We start from the raw sequence: 19,552 nt of genomic DNA, 5'->3' as shown, positions 1-19,552 counted from the left end.
AGGGGTCATTGCTTTGTTGACTAACATTGCCCAAAATGATACAATATAATTAATATGCGGGTGACAATTAGGTTTGGTTAGATCTCATGTTTGTTTTTATCCCTTTAAAGAGGAAAGAACAGAATAATCAAAAGAAAAACATATTTTTTTCTCTCTAAAGCTAGTTTTTAGTTTTTTTTTTTAATGTTTGCAATCATCTTGGTTTTAGTATTTCATATTACTAAACATTTTGCATCACTTAGTGGCAAAAAATTCATAAGTTTATGATTTAATACCCGATTCATGAATTCGGAAATTTAGTGTGGACTCTACACATGACCGGTCCTGGACATACATGTAAGTGAAACATTGGTTTATAACTTTCAAAATTATAAAAATAATTTACATAAATATAGATTCTTAAATTTGTAATAAAAAAATCTAACATTTAAAATTTTCAAAATCTCAGAACCGGTTATGCTCTGCGGTTTATCCAATGATCCCAAATTTGAAAACTTTTGCTTATAATTCACTCTTGTTTCTATATAAACGAATGTGTGTCGTCTGTCTCGTCTCACCCACGAAATAATACTCTTAAGTCTAAATACATGGCTAGTTTATATATGACATCAGCTCTTATCTACCAAAATGCTATTACTCATAATAACTTTCGTTTTCCAAGTTTCATATGCAGATCCATGACCAAAATGACGCCGGATAATGTTTCTGTTGATGTCCTCCGTCGACGCTCCGGCAACTATCAGCCTTCTCCTTGGGACCATAGCTATCTCCTCTCTATCAATAATAAATATGCGGTAGTTACGTCTACGAGGATATCGTATTAAACATGCATCACTGATAGCTTCTGTTTTTCTTTTTTTACATGTCTTTTAATACTAGTCTTTAAGATTTAATTAATTACGATGCATACAGAAAGAAGAGAAAGTAATAGCTAGAGATTTGTTGAAGGAAAAAGTGAGGAAGATGCTTGGTGCTGAGACAAAGAGTAATTAGAGCTCATAGACGATTTGCAAAAACTTGGCATTTCATATCATTTTGAGGTAGAGATAAATAACATTTTAATGGATTTTCATCATAAAAATGGAAGAGGCGTCTGGAAATGTGACAAAGAAGAAGATTTGCATGCAACGTCCCTAGAATTTCGACTTCTTAGACAACATGGGTTTCATGTATCAGAAGGTTAGTACCATATATATATATATTATATCCTATTAGCTAAAACGACCGTTTTTACACCGCTAATTTTCAGATATATTTGATGTGATAATCGACAAAATAGAAAGTGAAACGTTCAAGAGTGACGATATAAATAGTATCATATCACTGTATGAAGCGTCATATCTCTCCACGAAATCGGATATTAAATTGCGTGAAGTCATCAGACCATTTGCAAAAAAACAAATAAGAAAATTTGTTGATGGTGAAACTTGTAACCTTGAGGTACGTGAGAAGGCGATTCATGCGCTAGAAATGCCGTACCATTGGAGAATGAGAAGGCTAGAAACGAGGTGGTACTTAGATTCGTACGACAATAAACATGACACGAATCTTGTCTTGATCGAATTTGCCAAACTCGATTTCAATATCGTACAAATTGCTCATCAAGAAGATCTCAAATACGTATCGAGGTATTTAAATAGACTAATAAAAGCAATATATTTTACAAAATCTCGCATAATATTTATTGTATATATTATTTCTAATCCTCTCTCTTTAAATGACATGAAGCTGGTGGAAGGAAACGTGTTTGGTTAACCAACTTCCTTTTGTAAGAGACAGAATAGTCGAGAATTATTTTTGGACCGTTGGATTAATATATGAACCTCAATTTGGAAATATACGACGGATCATGAGTATAGTCAATGCACTTGTTACAACCATTGACGACATTTACGATATATATGGCACTCCATGAGGAGCTTGAACTTTTCACTGCCATGGTTCATAAGTAAGGACTCTACTACTCAAATTTCGTCTTAGTTTTGTTGGTACATTGCAAAAAAAAAATGGAGCATTGAAAATTAAGGATATTTAAATATTACTGCGGTTTTTGTTTGGAAAAAGAACTATTTATCGAACTGAAACATGCTCACAAAGAGATTTTCATGAATACCATTATTTAAACTCCGATTTTTATTTAAAGTAACGAGATATTGCTGATAAATTATAAGGATTGTGCGTTTATTTTCTTTGATCTTTTTTTCAAAAGTGTTGTTTAGAAAACAATCGTATATATTGTGCAGTTGGGATGTAAATCGTCTTGATGAGCTCCCCGAATACATGAGGTTGTGTTTTCTTATTCTGTTCAATGAAATCAACAGTATTGGATGTGACATTTTCAAATATAAAAATATTGACGTCATCCCTTTTCTAAGAAAATCGGTAAGTTTAATTGCTGAAAAATTATCATAGTTTTCTCTTATAATTTTTGTAAAACGTAATGTGCAGATCTATGTTAAGTTTAAATTATAAAAAATTATAACTGAAATATATTATTAGAGTTTCTTTTTAATTTCTTTTTGTGAAAATTAGTGGGCAGATCTATGTAATACATACCTAGTTGAAGCAAAGTGGTACAAAAAAGGATACAAACCAGGCGTGGAAGAATACATGCAAAATGCTTGGATTTCAATTTCTGCCCCAACGATATTGATTCACTTTTACTGCATTTTCTCGGACAAAATTTCGGTTCAAATCTTGGAGACTTTATCTCAACACCGTCAAGAAATTGTCCGATGCTCGGCCACCATCCTTCGTCTGGCTAATGACCTTGGAACTTCGCGGGTAAAGAATATATCTTCTAACACCTAGTCCTGTGTTTAAAATTACATTTTGCTATTTACAAACCACAGTCTTCAAACGCTTTCAATTTTGAGCTGATCAGAGAAGATATATTCAAACCACAGTCTTAAAATTACATTTTGCTCAACAAAAACAAAAGAACAATTACTTTTGTTTAAGCTTAGGCGGCTGGTTAAGTTTATTCTCTAACTTACAAACTAGAACCCTTATATTAAAAAAATGTAAAAATATAGATATAATGTATGTGGTCTCTCTAGGCGGGCACACTTTACGCTATGGTTTATATCCGTGTCTGCTAGCGAATGAGTGTGTTTGATTGTTATGTAAGGATGAATTGGCGAGAGGAGATGTTCTCAAATCGGCCCAATGTTACACGCACGAGACGGGAGCGTCGGAGGAAGAGGCACATGCACACGTGCAGCAGATGATTTGTGACACGTGGGATGAAATAAACTACGAAACAAAAATGGCACGCACTTATTCGTTACTGTCTCGAGGTTTTGTGGAAGCCGCAGTGAACCTGGCACGCATGTCGCAGTGCATGTATCAATACGGTGATGGTCATGGATGTCCTGACAAAGCAAAAACTGTTGAGCGTGTCATGTCCTTGCTTGTTAATCCAGTCCCATTGAGGTAAAGTTTTTTTTTAAACTGATTTTTATTCATCTTCTACTTCCCTTAAGAGATGCATATGGTTTATATATAGCTTTGGTTTTATAATTATTTTGGTTTAGTCCAATTAAATAATCAACCCAATTCTAATACTGGTTTAGTAAAAACTGGGTCGTTACAATCGTTTTCCCTCAATGTTCACAAATGAACGGGTGTGAGAGGCTATTAACAATGTTGGCTGAAGCATTTAAATTTGGTCAGAACTAAACTTAAATGAGTTTAGAGTCAAGTGCGTTCGGGAAAGTTTGGCGTGCAACGAAGACACTAAATCTGTATATAGTGGTGCATGTCTCTGAAAATAATTAATTTGGTTACATACATATCTAGAGTGCATCTACTTTTTGGAGTCTTGTCTTTTTTTTCTGTCATCTATTAGATTAAAACTTGAATTAAACATATTCTTACACAAAGTCGGCAAAGGTATGATACCTTTACGAAACCATAAGCCAGTGTCGTACAAGTTACCACCCAGAGACAGGAGAAGAACCTAAATCAAACTAACAGGAGAGAAAGAAAATTCTAAAAACATAGAGGAATCCGAAATATAAGGAATTTTACGAAATATATAAGTGTGCTTGAGATATGGAGAAATTTATCGATCGGTGATTTATCTAAAGTTATTTTCAGTATCCTGAGAATGAAATCAAAATGATATGAAAAAATCTTATGGTGATTACAGTGGTAATTTGTTAATAAATTAATTTTTGAATCTTTCAAAAATTAATGCACTCACTGTCAGAAAAAGATGAAACCGATGGATGAGATAAACCATAGAAAATGATATTGGTGGTTGGAGCGTCAAAACTATTTTCAAAAGGTATTTGAAATATGACATTAAAACCAACCTAGGGCAGGTTCTAGATAAGTTTCTAAGTGATCTACCAAAAAAAAAGATAAGTTTCTAAGTGATTAAAAAATCAAGAAAATAGAAAAACTTTTTTGGAAACCAGAGACTGAATAACGAATCGGTGAATTATTTGAGTCATAGTTTAATCCGGTTAATCTGATTTACATAACTTCCATAAAAAAAAATCATTTAAATTAAACATTTATTATTAAAAACTACAATAATACATATATAAGATATCATATTTTGGTTCAATAATGAGCATTGGAATATTTTTCACAAATGGTAAATTGATGCATTTCGTAATGAATAATGAGTTTCTTTATCTTTGATTTACCTAAATTGAAGAAGAAAATTTTAAAACCAGTCATTTTCATCGTTTTGGCGATACTTCACTGATCTTAGCGGTTCCAAAAATAATTTACTGGATTATTAAATTATTTATTTTATGATTTTTTTTTAATGTTTAGTTTTGATATTTTATTAGTTTATGCATCTTTATGTAAAATTATTAATTAATCTCTTATGGAAATCATATTTTTATGTTATTGTACTATTTTTAAATATTTAAGTATAAAATAAAATATTCAAGATTTAAAAGATCATTCTCTAAATAAAAAGGTTTCAATGGAGGAACCATAGCCATTATTCCTTTTGGAGTTAAAAATGGAATGTGGTTGGAATATATTTTACTCAAATATGATGTTTGGAGTACAAAATAGAATATGATTGGAAATGATCTAAAACCTTAAATAAATAGAAAAAAATATATCAAAACTAATGGTGAAATAAAAATTTCTTCTTATTTTATTTTTTAATAAGTAAATTAAATTTATTTAATTATAGACATTTTTAATAATTTAACAAATTAAAATAAATCTTTAAAATAACACAAAAAAATTTATGGACCCATGATAAATGTCCATGTTACCATCGATAAGAACTGGTCCGGCTGAAAAGAGGTGTCAGAATAGTTTTTTGCCGAAGAAATTTAGAGAACTCACGTAGAAACTCTTAAGTACAAAATAGAATATTTTTAATTGAGCAACCATTTGTACAAACACACAAAAATTAAATAAAAACAAGACTATTGTATATTAATCACTAAGAAAATAATGTAGGTATCTTCATCATTGGAATTGCTTTAAACCACGACAAAAATGTGCATTGAATGAGTGGTGGTCGCTATTAGTAAGAATATTATTTGCAACAAAAGTAAGAATTATCAGTGTATAATTTGTCCATAGAGAAAGAATTGTCAGTGTATCCAAGTTATCATTTGTCTAAAATACAAATTACGTACACATAGAAATCAGTGACAAATATGTATCTAATCTATTAAAACAGAAGTACAAATAATTATCCCTTTAACTTACAATTTAATTACACTAAAATGCCATTGAGTTAATTATTAAACACATATTTAAGTTTTCTGTTTTTTCCCTTTTTAGTAATACAGATATCCTAAATTAATCTAACATACTCGGCAATTAAATCAAGTTCTAGAAATCAATACAATCAATGCAACATTCCTATTTAATGCCTTGCCAATGTCTACGGATGAAATTTATCAAACCATAATCTTTAATATTCTCCTAACCCTTTTCATCTTTACGTATAGCTAAAGATTAAGCCAAAACAAAGCAATGAAATGTTGAATTAATGGAATTCTTTATATTAATCAACAATTCTCTATATTATATCATACAAGTTTAATTCATTTATATTACCACAAGATCGACATATGCAATATTTGAACAAAATATATAAATAAAATCCGTTTAACCAAATTTAAATCCTTTCGTTTAGTAACAATAAAATATTTTAATAACAACAAAATCCATAATTTAAACAAACGATTTCAACTATACCAAAATCTACCGTATAAGAAAACTGGCAACTATACCAAAATCTCCCGTATAATAACAATAAACTATCACATTAATCAAAACAATTAAATTTAGATTTTAGTGATTTATAGTCGTTTTAAAAAATTCAAAAGATAACATATAAAAAAAATCTAATTTTTATTTTATTTTTTGATTAATGTGATATTTTAGTTTCTTTTAATAATATAAAATTGAACTAAAAGTATGGAGAATAAAAAAATGTTATCAAATATTTATTATTCATAATCATTAATTGCGATATATATCAATCATATTAGGTAATTTTGTAGTTTTTATGTAAAGAAATAATAGAGAATATTCTTTTGTACACTATTAATTAATTCGATGGTTAGTTTAATAAAAATTATTCTCTCCGTTCCAAAATAGATGATGTTTTGGAGAGTTTTTAATGTTTCAAAATATATGATGTTTTGATATTTTATATTAATCTTAGTTTTATTGAAAACTTTAAGACCAATGATGTTTTATACTTATTTTTAAGGATTGGCTAAATTAATTGTAGTTTATATTTTTAATGTCACTTTTTTAGGAAATAGTGTATATCTTAATTCTTGTGCATATACCCAAAACATCAAGTATTTTGAAACAGAAGAAATATAATATATGATAAGATGAACCAACATATTTCTCTAAGAATTCAAAAAATCATTTTCATGGTGACACGTGACTACAAAAAATGTTTAATGCTCCAGAATTAATATATTGGGGATAATATCAGAAGTTAAATTTTTATTTAAAATAATAATTATAAAATAAAAGGTAGACATATATAAAATTAAACTAACTATTCGAAACAACTAAAAGACCATCAAATAAAATATGAGTTACATACGATATTATTTTACTTGCTTGAATGTCTATAGACAATCAATATGTGTTGGTTTGTTAACCAACACCAAATGAAAAATATTTTAAAAGATAACTAATCTTATATTTGACCCATAAAAACAAAATAAATACCCATGCGGAACGTACATGTCAACAACCAAATATCTGAATTATATTTTACGCAAAAAAATTTTAATGTAAAATTACTTGATGTAATATGATTACAATTTACAAATATAACAGTAAATACAAATACAAATTAAAATGTAAAATTAAATATCTGCGCGGTCGCGCGGTTCAAAGTCTAGTTAAAATTATGTTTGTAAATTTCTTGTAATATAGCGATTGGGGTGTTTTTTGGTAATACGTAGCGATTGGCATTTTATACTAGAAACAAAATTTTAATTCTGCAAAATTCGTGTAACTCTTCCAAGATATTTCTAAAATATCATATTTAAAAACACGTAGGAAACTTACAATTCCGTTTTTGGAATCACGATTTCATTAAAATAAAATACAATGTTATAAATAAATAAATAAATAAAAATATAAAATCATGTTTTGTTTTTATTTAAAATCTAAAATTTAATAGTAATGAAATAAAGAATATAGAAATATGCAAATATTAAAATTAATACTATAAACTATTTTTATGAATTGAGTTTTTATTAGAGATATAGCATATATGTTCAAATATATTGCATCAATTATTTATGAAATAGTAAAAATGCTAAAAAATAATTTCTTATAAACTTAATTTATGTGTATTTTCGTAGTTTTAATATAAAATTATTTAAAATTATTATAACTGAATAAATGCTTTATTTTTAATTTGAATCATATAATTTTAGTTATATATTTCTATAATATATATACACTTTTAATATGTATTCTCTTTTAACACATATCCGCTTTTCTATTTTTAAAAAAATATTTCTGCGTTTTTATATGATTCTGCCTATCCATTTTTGATTTCATGTAATATTATAGGTTTTATAGGATAGTTCCTTGTTAAAAAAAACTAGCAAAATACTTGTACGTGTATTCTAGTACGCTAGAAAAAAAAAGATAGATGTTTTATTGTTCAGAGAAATAAGCAAAATAGAAAAAGTTTTTTCGCCTTGGAAATTGTGGATAATGGTTAACAATGTGAGCCATAATGAAGAAGATGACTACGAAATTGCAATAATATATTTCGGACGCTTCCCAGACAATTGCAATAATATATTTCGTAAGCATGTCCCGACACGGAACACATGCATATGTGGGTTTTTTTTTTGAGAAAGGAACACATGTGGTTGATGTACATCTCTCTAATACCCATTTTTAGAGAAAAAAAATCATTGGGTTTCACTTCTTTCACCTGACTGACTGACTCCACCGAAAGGGGGCCACTGCTTTGTCGGCTAAATAATAACGATATAAGACGGGGGTGACGATTAGATCTAGGATCCGCAAACTCTCGCATCCACAACTACAACCATTACATACGATCGTAAATGTTATCACGTTTTTCAGCTCCGGACCTAGTAATAAATTATTTTCTTTTCTTTTTTTCATTTTGGATCAATTGATATATTTAATACAAAAAATTAGAAAAATGGAACACTCTCAACTTTTGATTTTTTAGACTATTTTTAGATATATTTTACTTTTATGTAGTGAAAAAATAGTATTTTAAAATTTTAAAATTTCAAAAATATGAAAATTATTAGAAACATAAGTAAAACTATATGATTATTTTTAAAAACTATATATTATTTTATATCCTAGATAAACATAAAATATTCATTTTGACAGTCTGTTAAGTTCATAATTAGGATACAAAGTATATTACAATTATTTAACTTGGATATACAATGTAAACAAAATTTTCTGTTTATTCTACTCTTGTTAGAATTTGTTCGGTTGCATTATAGCCAGATATCAGTGGTTTACATCTACTTCGAATACGTGTTGTATAATTTACTATAGGACCTAACTTAACTTATTTATGTTTCATAACTTGTTCTAGCTATAACTTTAGGATGTGTTTGTGACAAAATATATATCCCACATATTAGTCATCGTTCTAATCTATGTTGTTCATGTATTCCACCTAAACAACGAAAAATGGAAATTTACATATTCCAGTTATTATCATTTATAAATTTATCTTAAATATTTAGTAAACAATATTTTTTCTCCCACATTTTTTTTCTCCCATGATCTTTTTTTTTTGGTTCTCTGTTTCTCTTTCTTTTTCAGCCATCTCACCATTTTTTTCTCTCTATCCACACAAACATGGCTTTTATCTATGTTAAGTCGGGTGTATGAATATCTCTTTGCATTAAGCAGTGAATTTTTGTGGTTGATAAGGATCTAATATTTTGGGCTACGCGAAGAAGGATTCGTCTATATGGTTGTATTTTCACGTTCTCTGCCGTCGGTGTAAAACAAAAATAAGCTGAAGAAGAGGAACGTAAAATAGGTAAAGAGCAGGATACTTCATGTTTCAGGTTGATAAGTAAATGGTTAATTCAGGGGAAATGGTGTCATTTTTGTGGTGTAAGTATAACATTTGTGTTTAGTGAAACTGCCTTGTTTAGAGACGTAGTGCTATTGTTAGTAGAGTCTTCTCACATATATGTCTTATCATGGAACTAGTTTGTTCTGATGTAACATATATTGAAATAAAATAAGACATGTCTTCTAACATATATATCTTATCATGAACCTTCGCAATATTCTACAATGCATAAATCAATAACCGTATTTGCCTATACAACACTAACATAAGAACACTTCACGGTACGGTAGCAAAATTTTCATGTGTCAAACAAATTTTGTAAGTAAATATGATGATACAACTCACACAGTTAATTAGCTTTCAGAATTGCACTTAATCTACGCAATAGTCTTAGCTTTCAGAATTTCACTTAACATCTATGCAACAGTCTTTGTAAGACCATCTGCTTGCATGAAGGAGTAAATAACCGCAGGACTCACGCTGTCGTCTTTCTCATCAATTTGATTTTTTTTCGCTGCTGCACACGTACCAGAGGAGGACCGATATCACTCAAATTATCCCAAGGAGTGAATTTTACTCTCTCAAATAAGAAATTCAATTGTAGTACTTGTGTTGGGTCAAAATCGTTCATGACGTAATCAATACCGAAAAGTTCCCGAGAAACCTTTCTAAAGTAGAATAAAAATACGAAAAAATAAAACTTCGTATTTTTACGCGATAAGCTCCTCCGAAGAGATTATTCAATCTCTTGAACAGTCTATTCTCGAGCATCGAAACAACCAACCCATCATTATCTGAACCACCATCAGGCAAGTTGGATAACTCGAGTCTAAATCTCCCTAGGGCAAGCTGGATCGACAATCCAACTCGCCCAATGGCGAATTTGATCGACCAATCCAACTCGCTATTCGGCGAGTTGGATGAACCACTTCCAATTCGCCATTGCACCATGCCAATTCGCCAGCAGTCCAGCACCATGCACTCTCGTCTCTGGAACCCCCCCCCCCCCCCCTTCGGGTCTCGGTCAAGTTGTCTCTTGTTTCGTCTCGATCGGAGTTACCGTTGAAACTTTACGATAAAAACAATGAAAACTTATTTTCTCTTATAAGTTCTGATCGATCGTATAAAATGATAACAGTTAACTTAACACCATGGTTCTTGGCTATACGATATATCCCCTATATATTATTTGAGAAGCATTGTAACATTTTTTATAGCCACGTGTCATCACTAGAATGATTCTTAGAATTCTTAGAGAAATAGGTTGGTCCATCTAAATATATAATAAACTTTTTATTAAACCACAATAAATACATTATTAATGTGCTACATTATTTCCTTAAATAAGATTACGGAATTGTCTAATGTGGCTAAAGTATATATAACAACTAATGATTTTGAATAATAAAGATTTGATAAAAATAAGTGTGTAATATAATTATATTTGTTTCATTTTAAGCTATTAAAATAAATTAAACAATCATAGTAACCATATAATAAAAATTAAAAAAAATATTTATATATTATATTTGGAATTTTTAAAAACGAGTATAAATTACTAAAACTTCTAAAAGTTTCACATTCAAATTTTGTGATCTATGATTTAAAACTTTTGTTATGACATGATACAAATAATTAAAAAATAATATAAGTTGAAAGTCTCATTTAATAAGTATCAAAAATAAAAGATATATAAATATATGTATCATTTTAAATTAAACTATATGCCATATAAAAATACATAAATATCTTAATTTTGAAATTTACTTTGAACAATTTTTGATAAAAATTTTGAAAAAATATTGACAACTTAATTTTTTAAAATATTATAAATTATTTAAACCATTAATCCCCACAGTGAAATTTTATTATCACTAATTTAGACTTTTTGCTATAACAGATACAAATGATAAAAAAAAAATATGAGCAAAAAACATCATCTAATAAATATTAATATTAAAATATGTCATATATATGTTACTATCATTTAAATTTAATTATATATCATGTCAAATAGAAAAAATATTTTTTTGATTTATAAAATTTATTTATATGTTCATACTAATTTAATTATATAAGTAGTAGATAATGACTTTTAATTATTTAATATATATTTATTATTTCATAATATGTTATAAACATATAATATATAAAATAATTTATATATATAATGTTCATCCCGCGCAAGGCGCGGATCTTAACCTAGTTTCCACTATTTTGTAAAACCAACATCGTACTAAAGGAAATTCTTCCGAATATACGTAAAAATGTTTTAGTCAAAACAGTCCAAATGGTCTATAACGCGGCAAAAGCCCACTTATTATTTTTTTACGAGAATCGGCCCAAAGTCACTATAATGGTTTATCGAATATTCGCGAAAAGAGATAAATGTCAAGTTCGAAGATAAATGTCAAGTTTCAAGGGATAATCATGAATATCGGTAAAATGGAATCTTTCCGCGAGAAGATAAACTCGACCCAAGGGCATAAAAGGAAAGCCAAAACCGACCTAAGAGCAGTATAAGGGACGCGAAGGTGAAAGGTTCAAAAAAAGATTCTTTTTAGACTCTTAGAACTCTCTGCACTTAAAAACTTTAGACATTATTCTCGACATTATGTTTCTATGACTGACACTCGATTACTAGACGAACCTGCACAAGTAGTTCGATTTCTTGGTTCACTCTTTCAATTGAACTACGTTTGGCTTGATCTCCAAAAAGGGTACATGGGTAGCCTTTCATAAGGTTCAGTTTGAAATCAATCAAAACCTTTTTTCATATATTTTTGCTCTTTTGTTATCGAGTTGAGACTCAATTAGGTTTAAAGTTTAGGGTAGCTAGAACTAGGTAACTCACTGACAGCTCTTGCGGCCAAAGCTTTTATAATCTTTAGTAATGATTGCAACGCTTTTACATGGATTCGAAATAAGATCTATTTTTTGTATAAATTCTTTTTGATGTCTTTTCATATTTTTCTGCATTTATTTGTCACTTTTCGTTGGCTCTTATAGAGAATTTGGAGCCTCAGGGAAAGTTATGGTTTCTTGACTTTCTTCCGATTAAAGAAATTGATGGTGTGAATTTCGGTTCTCACAGTACTTAGGGATTGAATCCACAAGGAGCTAAGACACATAATAGATCTGAATCAATTTATGATTAAGCTAGGCAAACAGAGTAAATTAAATAAGAGAAGTGGTAAACAAGGCAGTTGTTCAGTTGATTGATTGGTTGAGGTTGTAAACAATTATGAGAAATAGCTAGATCTATGATTTCATGTAAGCAGGGTTATAGTGATATAGATACTAAGGATTTCAATCCTAAAACTTGAATTCTAATGAGAAAGTATTCCAGCTTCCGCGTGTGAATAAATCCTATTGATTAATTCTTGTATCTCAATTGGAGCTTGTTGATATGCATTGAACGTCGATTGATTAGCATCGATTGATGTTTCCTTAGGCAAGCTTTAGCGAGCTATTCGATAGGTTCACTAGCATTAACTAAATCAGCTGTCACTTGTTTCTACTAATCCTAGCTCAAGGGAATTAATTCAGGTAACAGACCATGTCGTCGCGTGCGCCTAATTATCCTAAGTTTAGGGTTCTATTTAGCTATTCTAGAACACAAGCATTGCAAACAATTCGTTAAAGTAAATCTTTATCACCTTAGCGTATCTATAGTTTAGGTTAATCCCTCATAACCTTACTTCAAATCCTAAATCTAACAATGGTGACTACTCAAACATAGCAAAACAGAATATAGCAAATATCTGAAAAGATATATTAATAGAATAAGATAGAAAAACTTGAGTTCCAATACAAAGCTCTGAATGAGTCTTGGATCTTCTCTTCAAACTATTAAAAACCTTAAATATGTTTTGATGTGAAAGGATAAAAGTATGAAAGCGTGTGTTGCCCAAAACAATGGCAGAGCACATAAATATTAGTTTAAAGTCGGTTAGAGATATTTCTGTAATTGTTATGGAAATTGGTCTATAAATCGACTGGGAACCAAATCGAGCCTTGCGCGCTTCACTGTCGATCGACGACAAGAAATATCCGTCGATCGATGTTTGACTCTGAATGTCGACTTTGGACTAGTTTGATGGACAGCTTCGAGTTTCTTCTAACTTTATGTCAAAAATGCTCCAAAATTACCACATATCTCCAAAACATTCATGGAACTATAAATACTCTAAAAAGATTCCATAACTAGTTTATTAGTACATGTGTTTTTTTTTCTTTTTTTTTAGATTTATTTGTAATTAAGAAAATAAAATCCAAAAAAAAATTAATATGAAAGCCCTTTAAAAAATGTTTATTTTGTATTTAAAATAAATTTAATTAAAAAATTGGCAATTGTCCTAAAAATTGTAGTTTGTTACACCTCTTCTCTATATAAACGATTCTGTAAATGTATTCTCAGGCACGAACATTCTTCTAGTTCAATGTCTACTTTATGTCTGGGTTCAGCTCTTATTTTCCGAAATGCTTTTACCGGCAAAAATTGCCGTCATCGTCCTAAACGTTTCGTATGCAAATCCATGACCAAAACGACGCCAGAGAATGTTTCCGCTGATGTCCTTAGTCGACGCTCCGGCAACTATAAGCCTTCTCCTTGGGACCATCGTTATCTCCTCTCCATCAATAATGAACATGCGGTAAAAAAAATATTTACGATTTATATGCTACTACTAGTCACGAGAACATAAAGCTGTTTTTAACATATCTTTCTATAGTATTTAAGATTTTTTTTTTTTTTGGTAATCTATAGTATTTAAGATTTATCAATAATAACATGTCTTTCTATAGTATTTCTATAGTATTTAAAATATTTGCGTCTAAGACGATAAACGATATCGTATTACGAGGATATATTTTTTGCTAAATTATTACGCGGATATATGCTAATACTAATAGTCACTACTCACTAGATCATAATTTTTTTTTCCATCTAATAGCGTCTTTCTATAGTTAGTGCCGGTCTAGAGGGCAAACCATATTTTTATTTAGTTTGATATTTTAACGTTTCTGTTAGTATTGATATGTAAATATAATTTATAATTATTTTTGACAATAATAATATTTGTAAGAAAAATATTATCCTTATTAATAGAACTTTTACTAATGAATATGTAGAATATTTGTATTATCAAATAAAATTATTTTTAAAATTAAATTTTTGTATTTCAAATTATTTTACTCAAATTATTTTTAACTACAATGAAATGTTTATGATAATTTTGACTAAAATTTATATTTAGTTAATTTGATAAAATTATATTTAAAATCATTAAAGAAACTGAATTAGTGTATAAAGTTTTAGTTATTTATATTATAAATAAAGAAAATTGCATAAAAAATCTTCGAAGTGGTCACTCACCCACACTCATAAGCCTTTTAAAAACCTTCAACTTGATTACTTATTCAACAAATCAAGAATGTGACCGTAATTATTCATTTACAGATCAAATGATATGGTGTCAGTTTTTAATAAAAATAAATAAATAAAAATAAATCAGACAATTAAATTACAATTAGAAAAATGATTTTTTTTTTAAAACAATGTAATTTTAAAAACGTTTTAGATATTCAAATAATTGTTCTTAAACTTTCTAAAACCAAAAAAAAAGTATTCAAATAATTTTATAAGGTGATGATTTGTTGTGGTTTTTGCTTTAGTTTTTGGTTTTTGGTTTATGTTTTTGTCAAAACCATTTTTATCCAATAAAGTTTTAGCTTTTAGTTTTTTTTTTTTTGTAAAAACTATTTCACTTGCCAATCAAGTTTTTTAACAAATAGATTCCCTAAAATTTAAGAACACTAGATTTTCAAAATTTCAGCCAATTTGTGAAGAAAAGCCAAACACCAATTTTTATGACTTTTCAATATAAAAACGAATTTTGTTTATTTTGTATAAAATACTATATTTTAATTAATTAATAATTAAATAAATAATATTTTCATAACTATAAATTCCCATAAAAAACTTTATCATTTGAACATTAATAAAATATTTTATTTGTCTTTCATATCTGTAAATAAATATATATAATTTAAGAATTAATTGTTGCCAATTAGTTATTAATTTATAAAAACAAAATTGCTTAATAATTAAATAATTATTATACGCACTAAACAACAACTAAAAAATTATACAACTTAAAATATGGTATTAATACAATATATTTTGTAATAAAATTTATTAAAAAAATTCAAAATTCTTTAAAAAATTATTTTTTTATAATTTATAGATCTTTTATTAATTATATTTTAGTATAATACTTAAAAACAAAATATTTTTTAAAATGCTAATGTTTTTATTTGAAATAACAACCACTATATTTCGATAAATTTTAATGGTAATTTTTAAATATTGTATTACTATTTATTTTATTATTCTAAAACAATGTATTGCTTATTGTGTTTAAAAAAAAATAAGAATACATCAAAACTAAAATCTAAAAACCAAAAGCTGAAAATCAAAAACCAAAATCAAAAAGTTAAAAACCAAAATCTAAAAGAAAAATATAAAAACCAAAAACTAAAACAAAAAAAAACTAATGGAAACAATCATCACCTAAATTGTCAAATATTTAAGAATAACTAAAAAAATCGAATTTAAAAAAAAATCAAGTAAAATTATTAAACTTATAAAACTCAAAAAAATTAAGCCTTAAGAAATTTTAAAACTTATAAAAATTCAAGTAATTTGAGTTTTTAACTAAATTTATAACTACACCCACTTCAAAAAAATAATTTTCTTAAATTATAGACAATTTATAAATTATTTGAATATTGATTGATTATTTGAACATGTAAAAACTTTTAAAAATTTACATGTAAAAATCATTTTCTGATTTTATTTATTTTTAGTTACTTTTATTTATTTTTTAATTAAAACCTGACACTTTAGGACTTTTGACTTGTAAATGAATAATTCCGGTCACATTCTTGACTTTATGAACAAGTAAGTTAAATTGAAGTTTTTTGTGATACGTATGTCTGGTGAAGAGTTTAAAGTGATAGTCAAAAACGTTGGAAGTTTAAAATGTTAGTAAATGTTATTTTAAAGATTTTTTTATACGAGTTTCCCATTATTAATATATATATATATATATATATATATATATATATATATATATGATATCAAATAAAACTTATAAAGACATGTTGATATTACATACAAAAAAGTTTCTAGTTTCAAACTTACCCAGTTTGGATGAGCGTAGTTGTGGTTTTGATGTAGTTTATTTATTTATTTATTTTATTTCTTTGCATTTGTTTTTCGACGTATTTCTATACTTTAAAACAAAAAAAAAATCAAAAAAAATAATAATGTAAAAACATATTGCTTAGGGCATCCAAAAATATTGGACCGGCACTGTCTATAGTATTTAAGATTTATCAACATTACGATGCATACAGAAAGAAGAAAAAGTGATAGCCAGAGACTTGTTGAAGGAAAAAGTGAGGAAAATGCTTGATGTTGAGACAAAGAGTCGTCTCGAGCAATTAGAACTCATCGACGAATTGCAAAAACTAGGGGTTTCATATCATTTTGAGGTAGAAATAAATGACATTTTAATGGATTTTCATCATCAAAATGGAAGAAGCATCTTGAAATGTGTCAAGGAAGAAGATTTACATGCAACGGCCCTCGAATTCCGACTTCTTAGACAACATGGTTTTGATGTATCAGAAGGTTAGTATTTTCATATTCAATAAAAACAAAATGAATACATGTGTATATATAAATATAAATCTAAAAGAACCGTTTTTACACCATTGATTTCAGATATATTTGATGTGATAATCGACAAAATAGAAAGTGAAACGTTCAAGAGTGACGATATAAATAGTATCATATCACTGTATGAAGCGTCATACCTCTCCACGAAATCGGATATTAAATTGCGTGAAGTCATCAGACCTTTTGCAACAGAACAAATAAGAAAATTTGTTGATGGTGAAACTTGTAACCTTGAGGTACGTGAGAAGGCAATTCATGCTCTAGAAATGCCGTACCATTGGAGAATGAGAAGGCTAGAAACGAGGTGGTACATAGATGCGTACGAGAAGAAACATGACACGAATCTTGTCTTGATCGAATTTGCCAAAATCGATTTCAATATTGTACAAATTGCTCATCAAGAAGATCTCAAATACGCTTCCAGGTAATATCATAGATTAATATAAGCAATATATATGCTGCTTTTGCTAATCATCCCTCTTTTGTTGATATAAAGCTGGTGGAAGGAGACATGTTTGGTTAATCATCTTCCCTTTGTAAGAGACAGAATAGTCGAGAATTATTTTGTGGCCGTTGGAATAATATACGAACCTCAATTTGGAAATGCACGACGGATCATAAGTATTGTTAATGCACTTGTTACAACCATTGACGACATTTACGATATTTATGGCACTCTTGAAGAACTTGAAATCTTCACTGCCATGGTTGATAAGTAAGGACTCTACTACTCAAAAAGTTATAATTTTCAAAGAACTATTTAACTAATGTTGATGCACAAATTTTCATGAACACCATACTTTTGAACTCTGCTTTTTATTAAAGAAATTAACGGTATATTGATGATAAAGGATTTTTTGGTTCAAATGCGCTACTTAGAAAACAATGGTATTATATGGTGTGCAGTTGGGATGTAAATCGTCTTGATGAGCTCCCCGAGTACATGAGGTTGTGTTTTCTTATTTTGTACAACGAAGTCAACAGCATTGGATGCGACATTCTCAAAGATAAACATATAAACGTTATTCCTTTTCTTAAAAAATCGGTAAGTTTAAATACTCATTTAATACTAAAAATAATTAGTTTACTTTTGACCTAACTTTTTTTGTGAAAATTAGTGGGCAGATTTATGTAAAACATATCTAGTTGAAGCAAAGTGGTACAAAAAAGGATACAAACCAACCGTGAAAGAATACATTCAAAATGCTTGGATTTCAATTTCTGGCCAAACGATATTGATCCACTTTTATTGCGGTTTCTCTGACCAAATCTCGGTTCAGATCTTGGAGACATTGGCTCAACACCGACAAGACATTGTCCGCTGCTCCGCCACCATTCTCCGACTAGCGAATGACCTTGCAACTTCGCCGGTAAATAGTATCTCTTCTAAAACTTTAGGCCGCTGATAATTCGTATACTAAAAATTGCAAAATAATTTAAATTACGTATAACGTAACTGGTCCAGGCACATTTTAGGCTATGGTTTATTTTGCATATGCGAGCGAATGATTGTGTTTGCTTGTTATGCAAGGATGAACTGGCTAGAGGAGACGTTCTCAAATCAGTCCAATGTTACATGCATGAGACTGGAGCAACGGAGGAAGAGGCACAAGCACACGTGCAGCAGATGATCTGTGACACGTGGGAAGAAATGAACTACGAGGCAAAAATGGCAGGAACTTCTTCACTGCCTCGAGGTTTTGTGGAAGCAGCAATGAACGTAGCACGCATGGCGCAGTGCATATATCAATACGGCGATGGTCATGGATGTCCAGAAGAAGGCAAGACCGTTGAGCGTTTCATGTACTTGGTTGTTAATCCAGTCACCAATACCAAAGTTATATCTCTTCTTTCCTAATCACCTATCCAGAATCTTAATTTCTGCAGACTCATTTACTACATAAATCATTAAAAGCTTCAACTTCTTCACTATGCGCTAACAAGAACAAAAAAAAAAACTGAATCGGCCTACTTGCAAAGTCTACACTGACAAAACTAATATGTTCCAAAACAGAAGTGCAATGAAAAAAAGGGCTAGCAAAATCCAATGAAAAGGTAAATTACTATTTCCTCCGCAGTTTAACCTTAGCCACAATAATTCCGTAAATCTAATTAAGACCCTACCGCACTATGAACAAAACCGGTAAAATATCTTGAGAGGAGAAGCACATAGCACACAAAGGTCGACAAACTTACCAAACTTGCAGGAGGAGAGAGAACAGCCCTACAATGATAGA

General features: G+C 29.1%; 2 protein-coding genes across 3 annotated transcripts; both read left to right on the top strand.

Moving 5' to 3' along the window:
* Positions 1 to 340: 340 nt before the first annotated feature.
* LOC103875347 (1,8-cineole synthase 1, chloroplastic-like) lies at positions 341 to 3,459 on the top strand. Its single transcript, XM_033273008.1, is given in 9 exon segments — positions 341 to 794; positions 913 to 985; positions 988 to 1,179; positions 1,250 to 1,628; positions 1,729 to 1,912; positions 1,914 to 1,948; positions 2,244 to 2,382; positions 2,533 to 2,784; positions 3,131 to 3,459. Coding segments are annotated over 9 exon segments (1,770 nt in total). The 5' UTR covers positions 341 to 587; the 3' UTR covers positions 3,440 to 3,459.
* Positions 3,460 to 13,972: 10,513 nt separating this feature from the next.
* Positions 13,973 to 19,244, top strand: LOC117125962 (1,8-cineole synthase 1, chloroplastic-like). 2 transcript variants are annotated; one of them, XM_033273007.1, is made up of 7 exons: positions 13,973 to 14,223; positions 16,991 to 17,267; positions 17,361 to 17,739; positions 17,812 to 18,030; positions 18,222 to 18,360; positions 18,434 to 18,685; positions 18,847 to 19,244. In XM_033273007.1, exons 1-7 carry the CDS (start codon positions 14,011 to 14,013, stop codon positions 19,171 to 19,173), a joined length of 1,806 nt encoding a protein of 601 aa, XP_033128898.1. In that variant the 5' UTR covers positions 13,973 to 14,010; the 3' UTR covers positions 19,174 to 19,244. The 2 variants fall into 2 exon arrangements, with proteins under 2 accessions (XP_033128898.1, XP_033128897.1); XM_033273006.1 differs by having other exon boundaries at positions 18,781 to 19,244.
* The last annotated feature ends 308 nt before the right edge of the window (positions 19,245 to 19,552 follow it).

The sequence above is a fragment of the Brassica rapa genome, chromosome A06, assembly GCF_000309985.2.
Source record: "Brassica rapa cultivar Chiifu-401-42 chromosome A06, CAAS_Brap_v3.01, whole genome shotgun sequence".
Lineage (NCBI taxonomy): Eukaryota > Viridiplantae > Streptophyta > Magnoliopsida > Brassicales > Brassicaceae > Brassica > Brassica rapa.
Note: the sequence above shows the minus strand (reverse complement) of the source record. Positions and strands in the feature narration are given on the sequence as shown.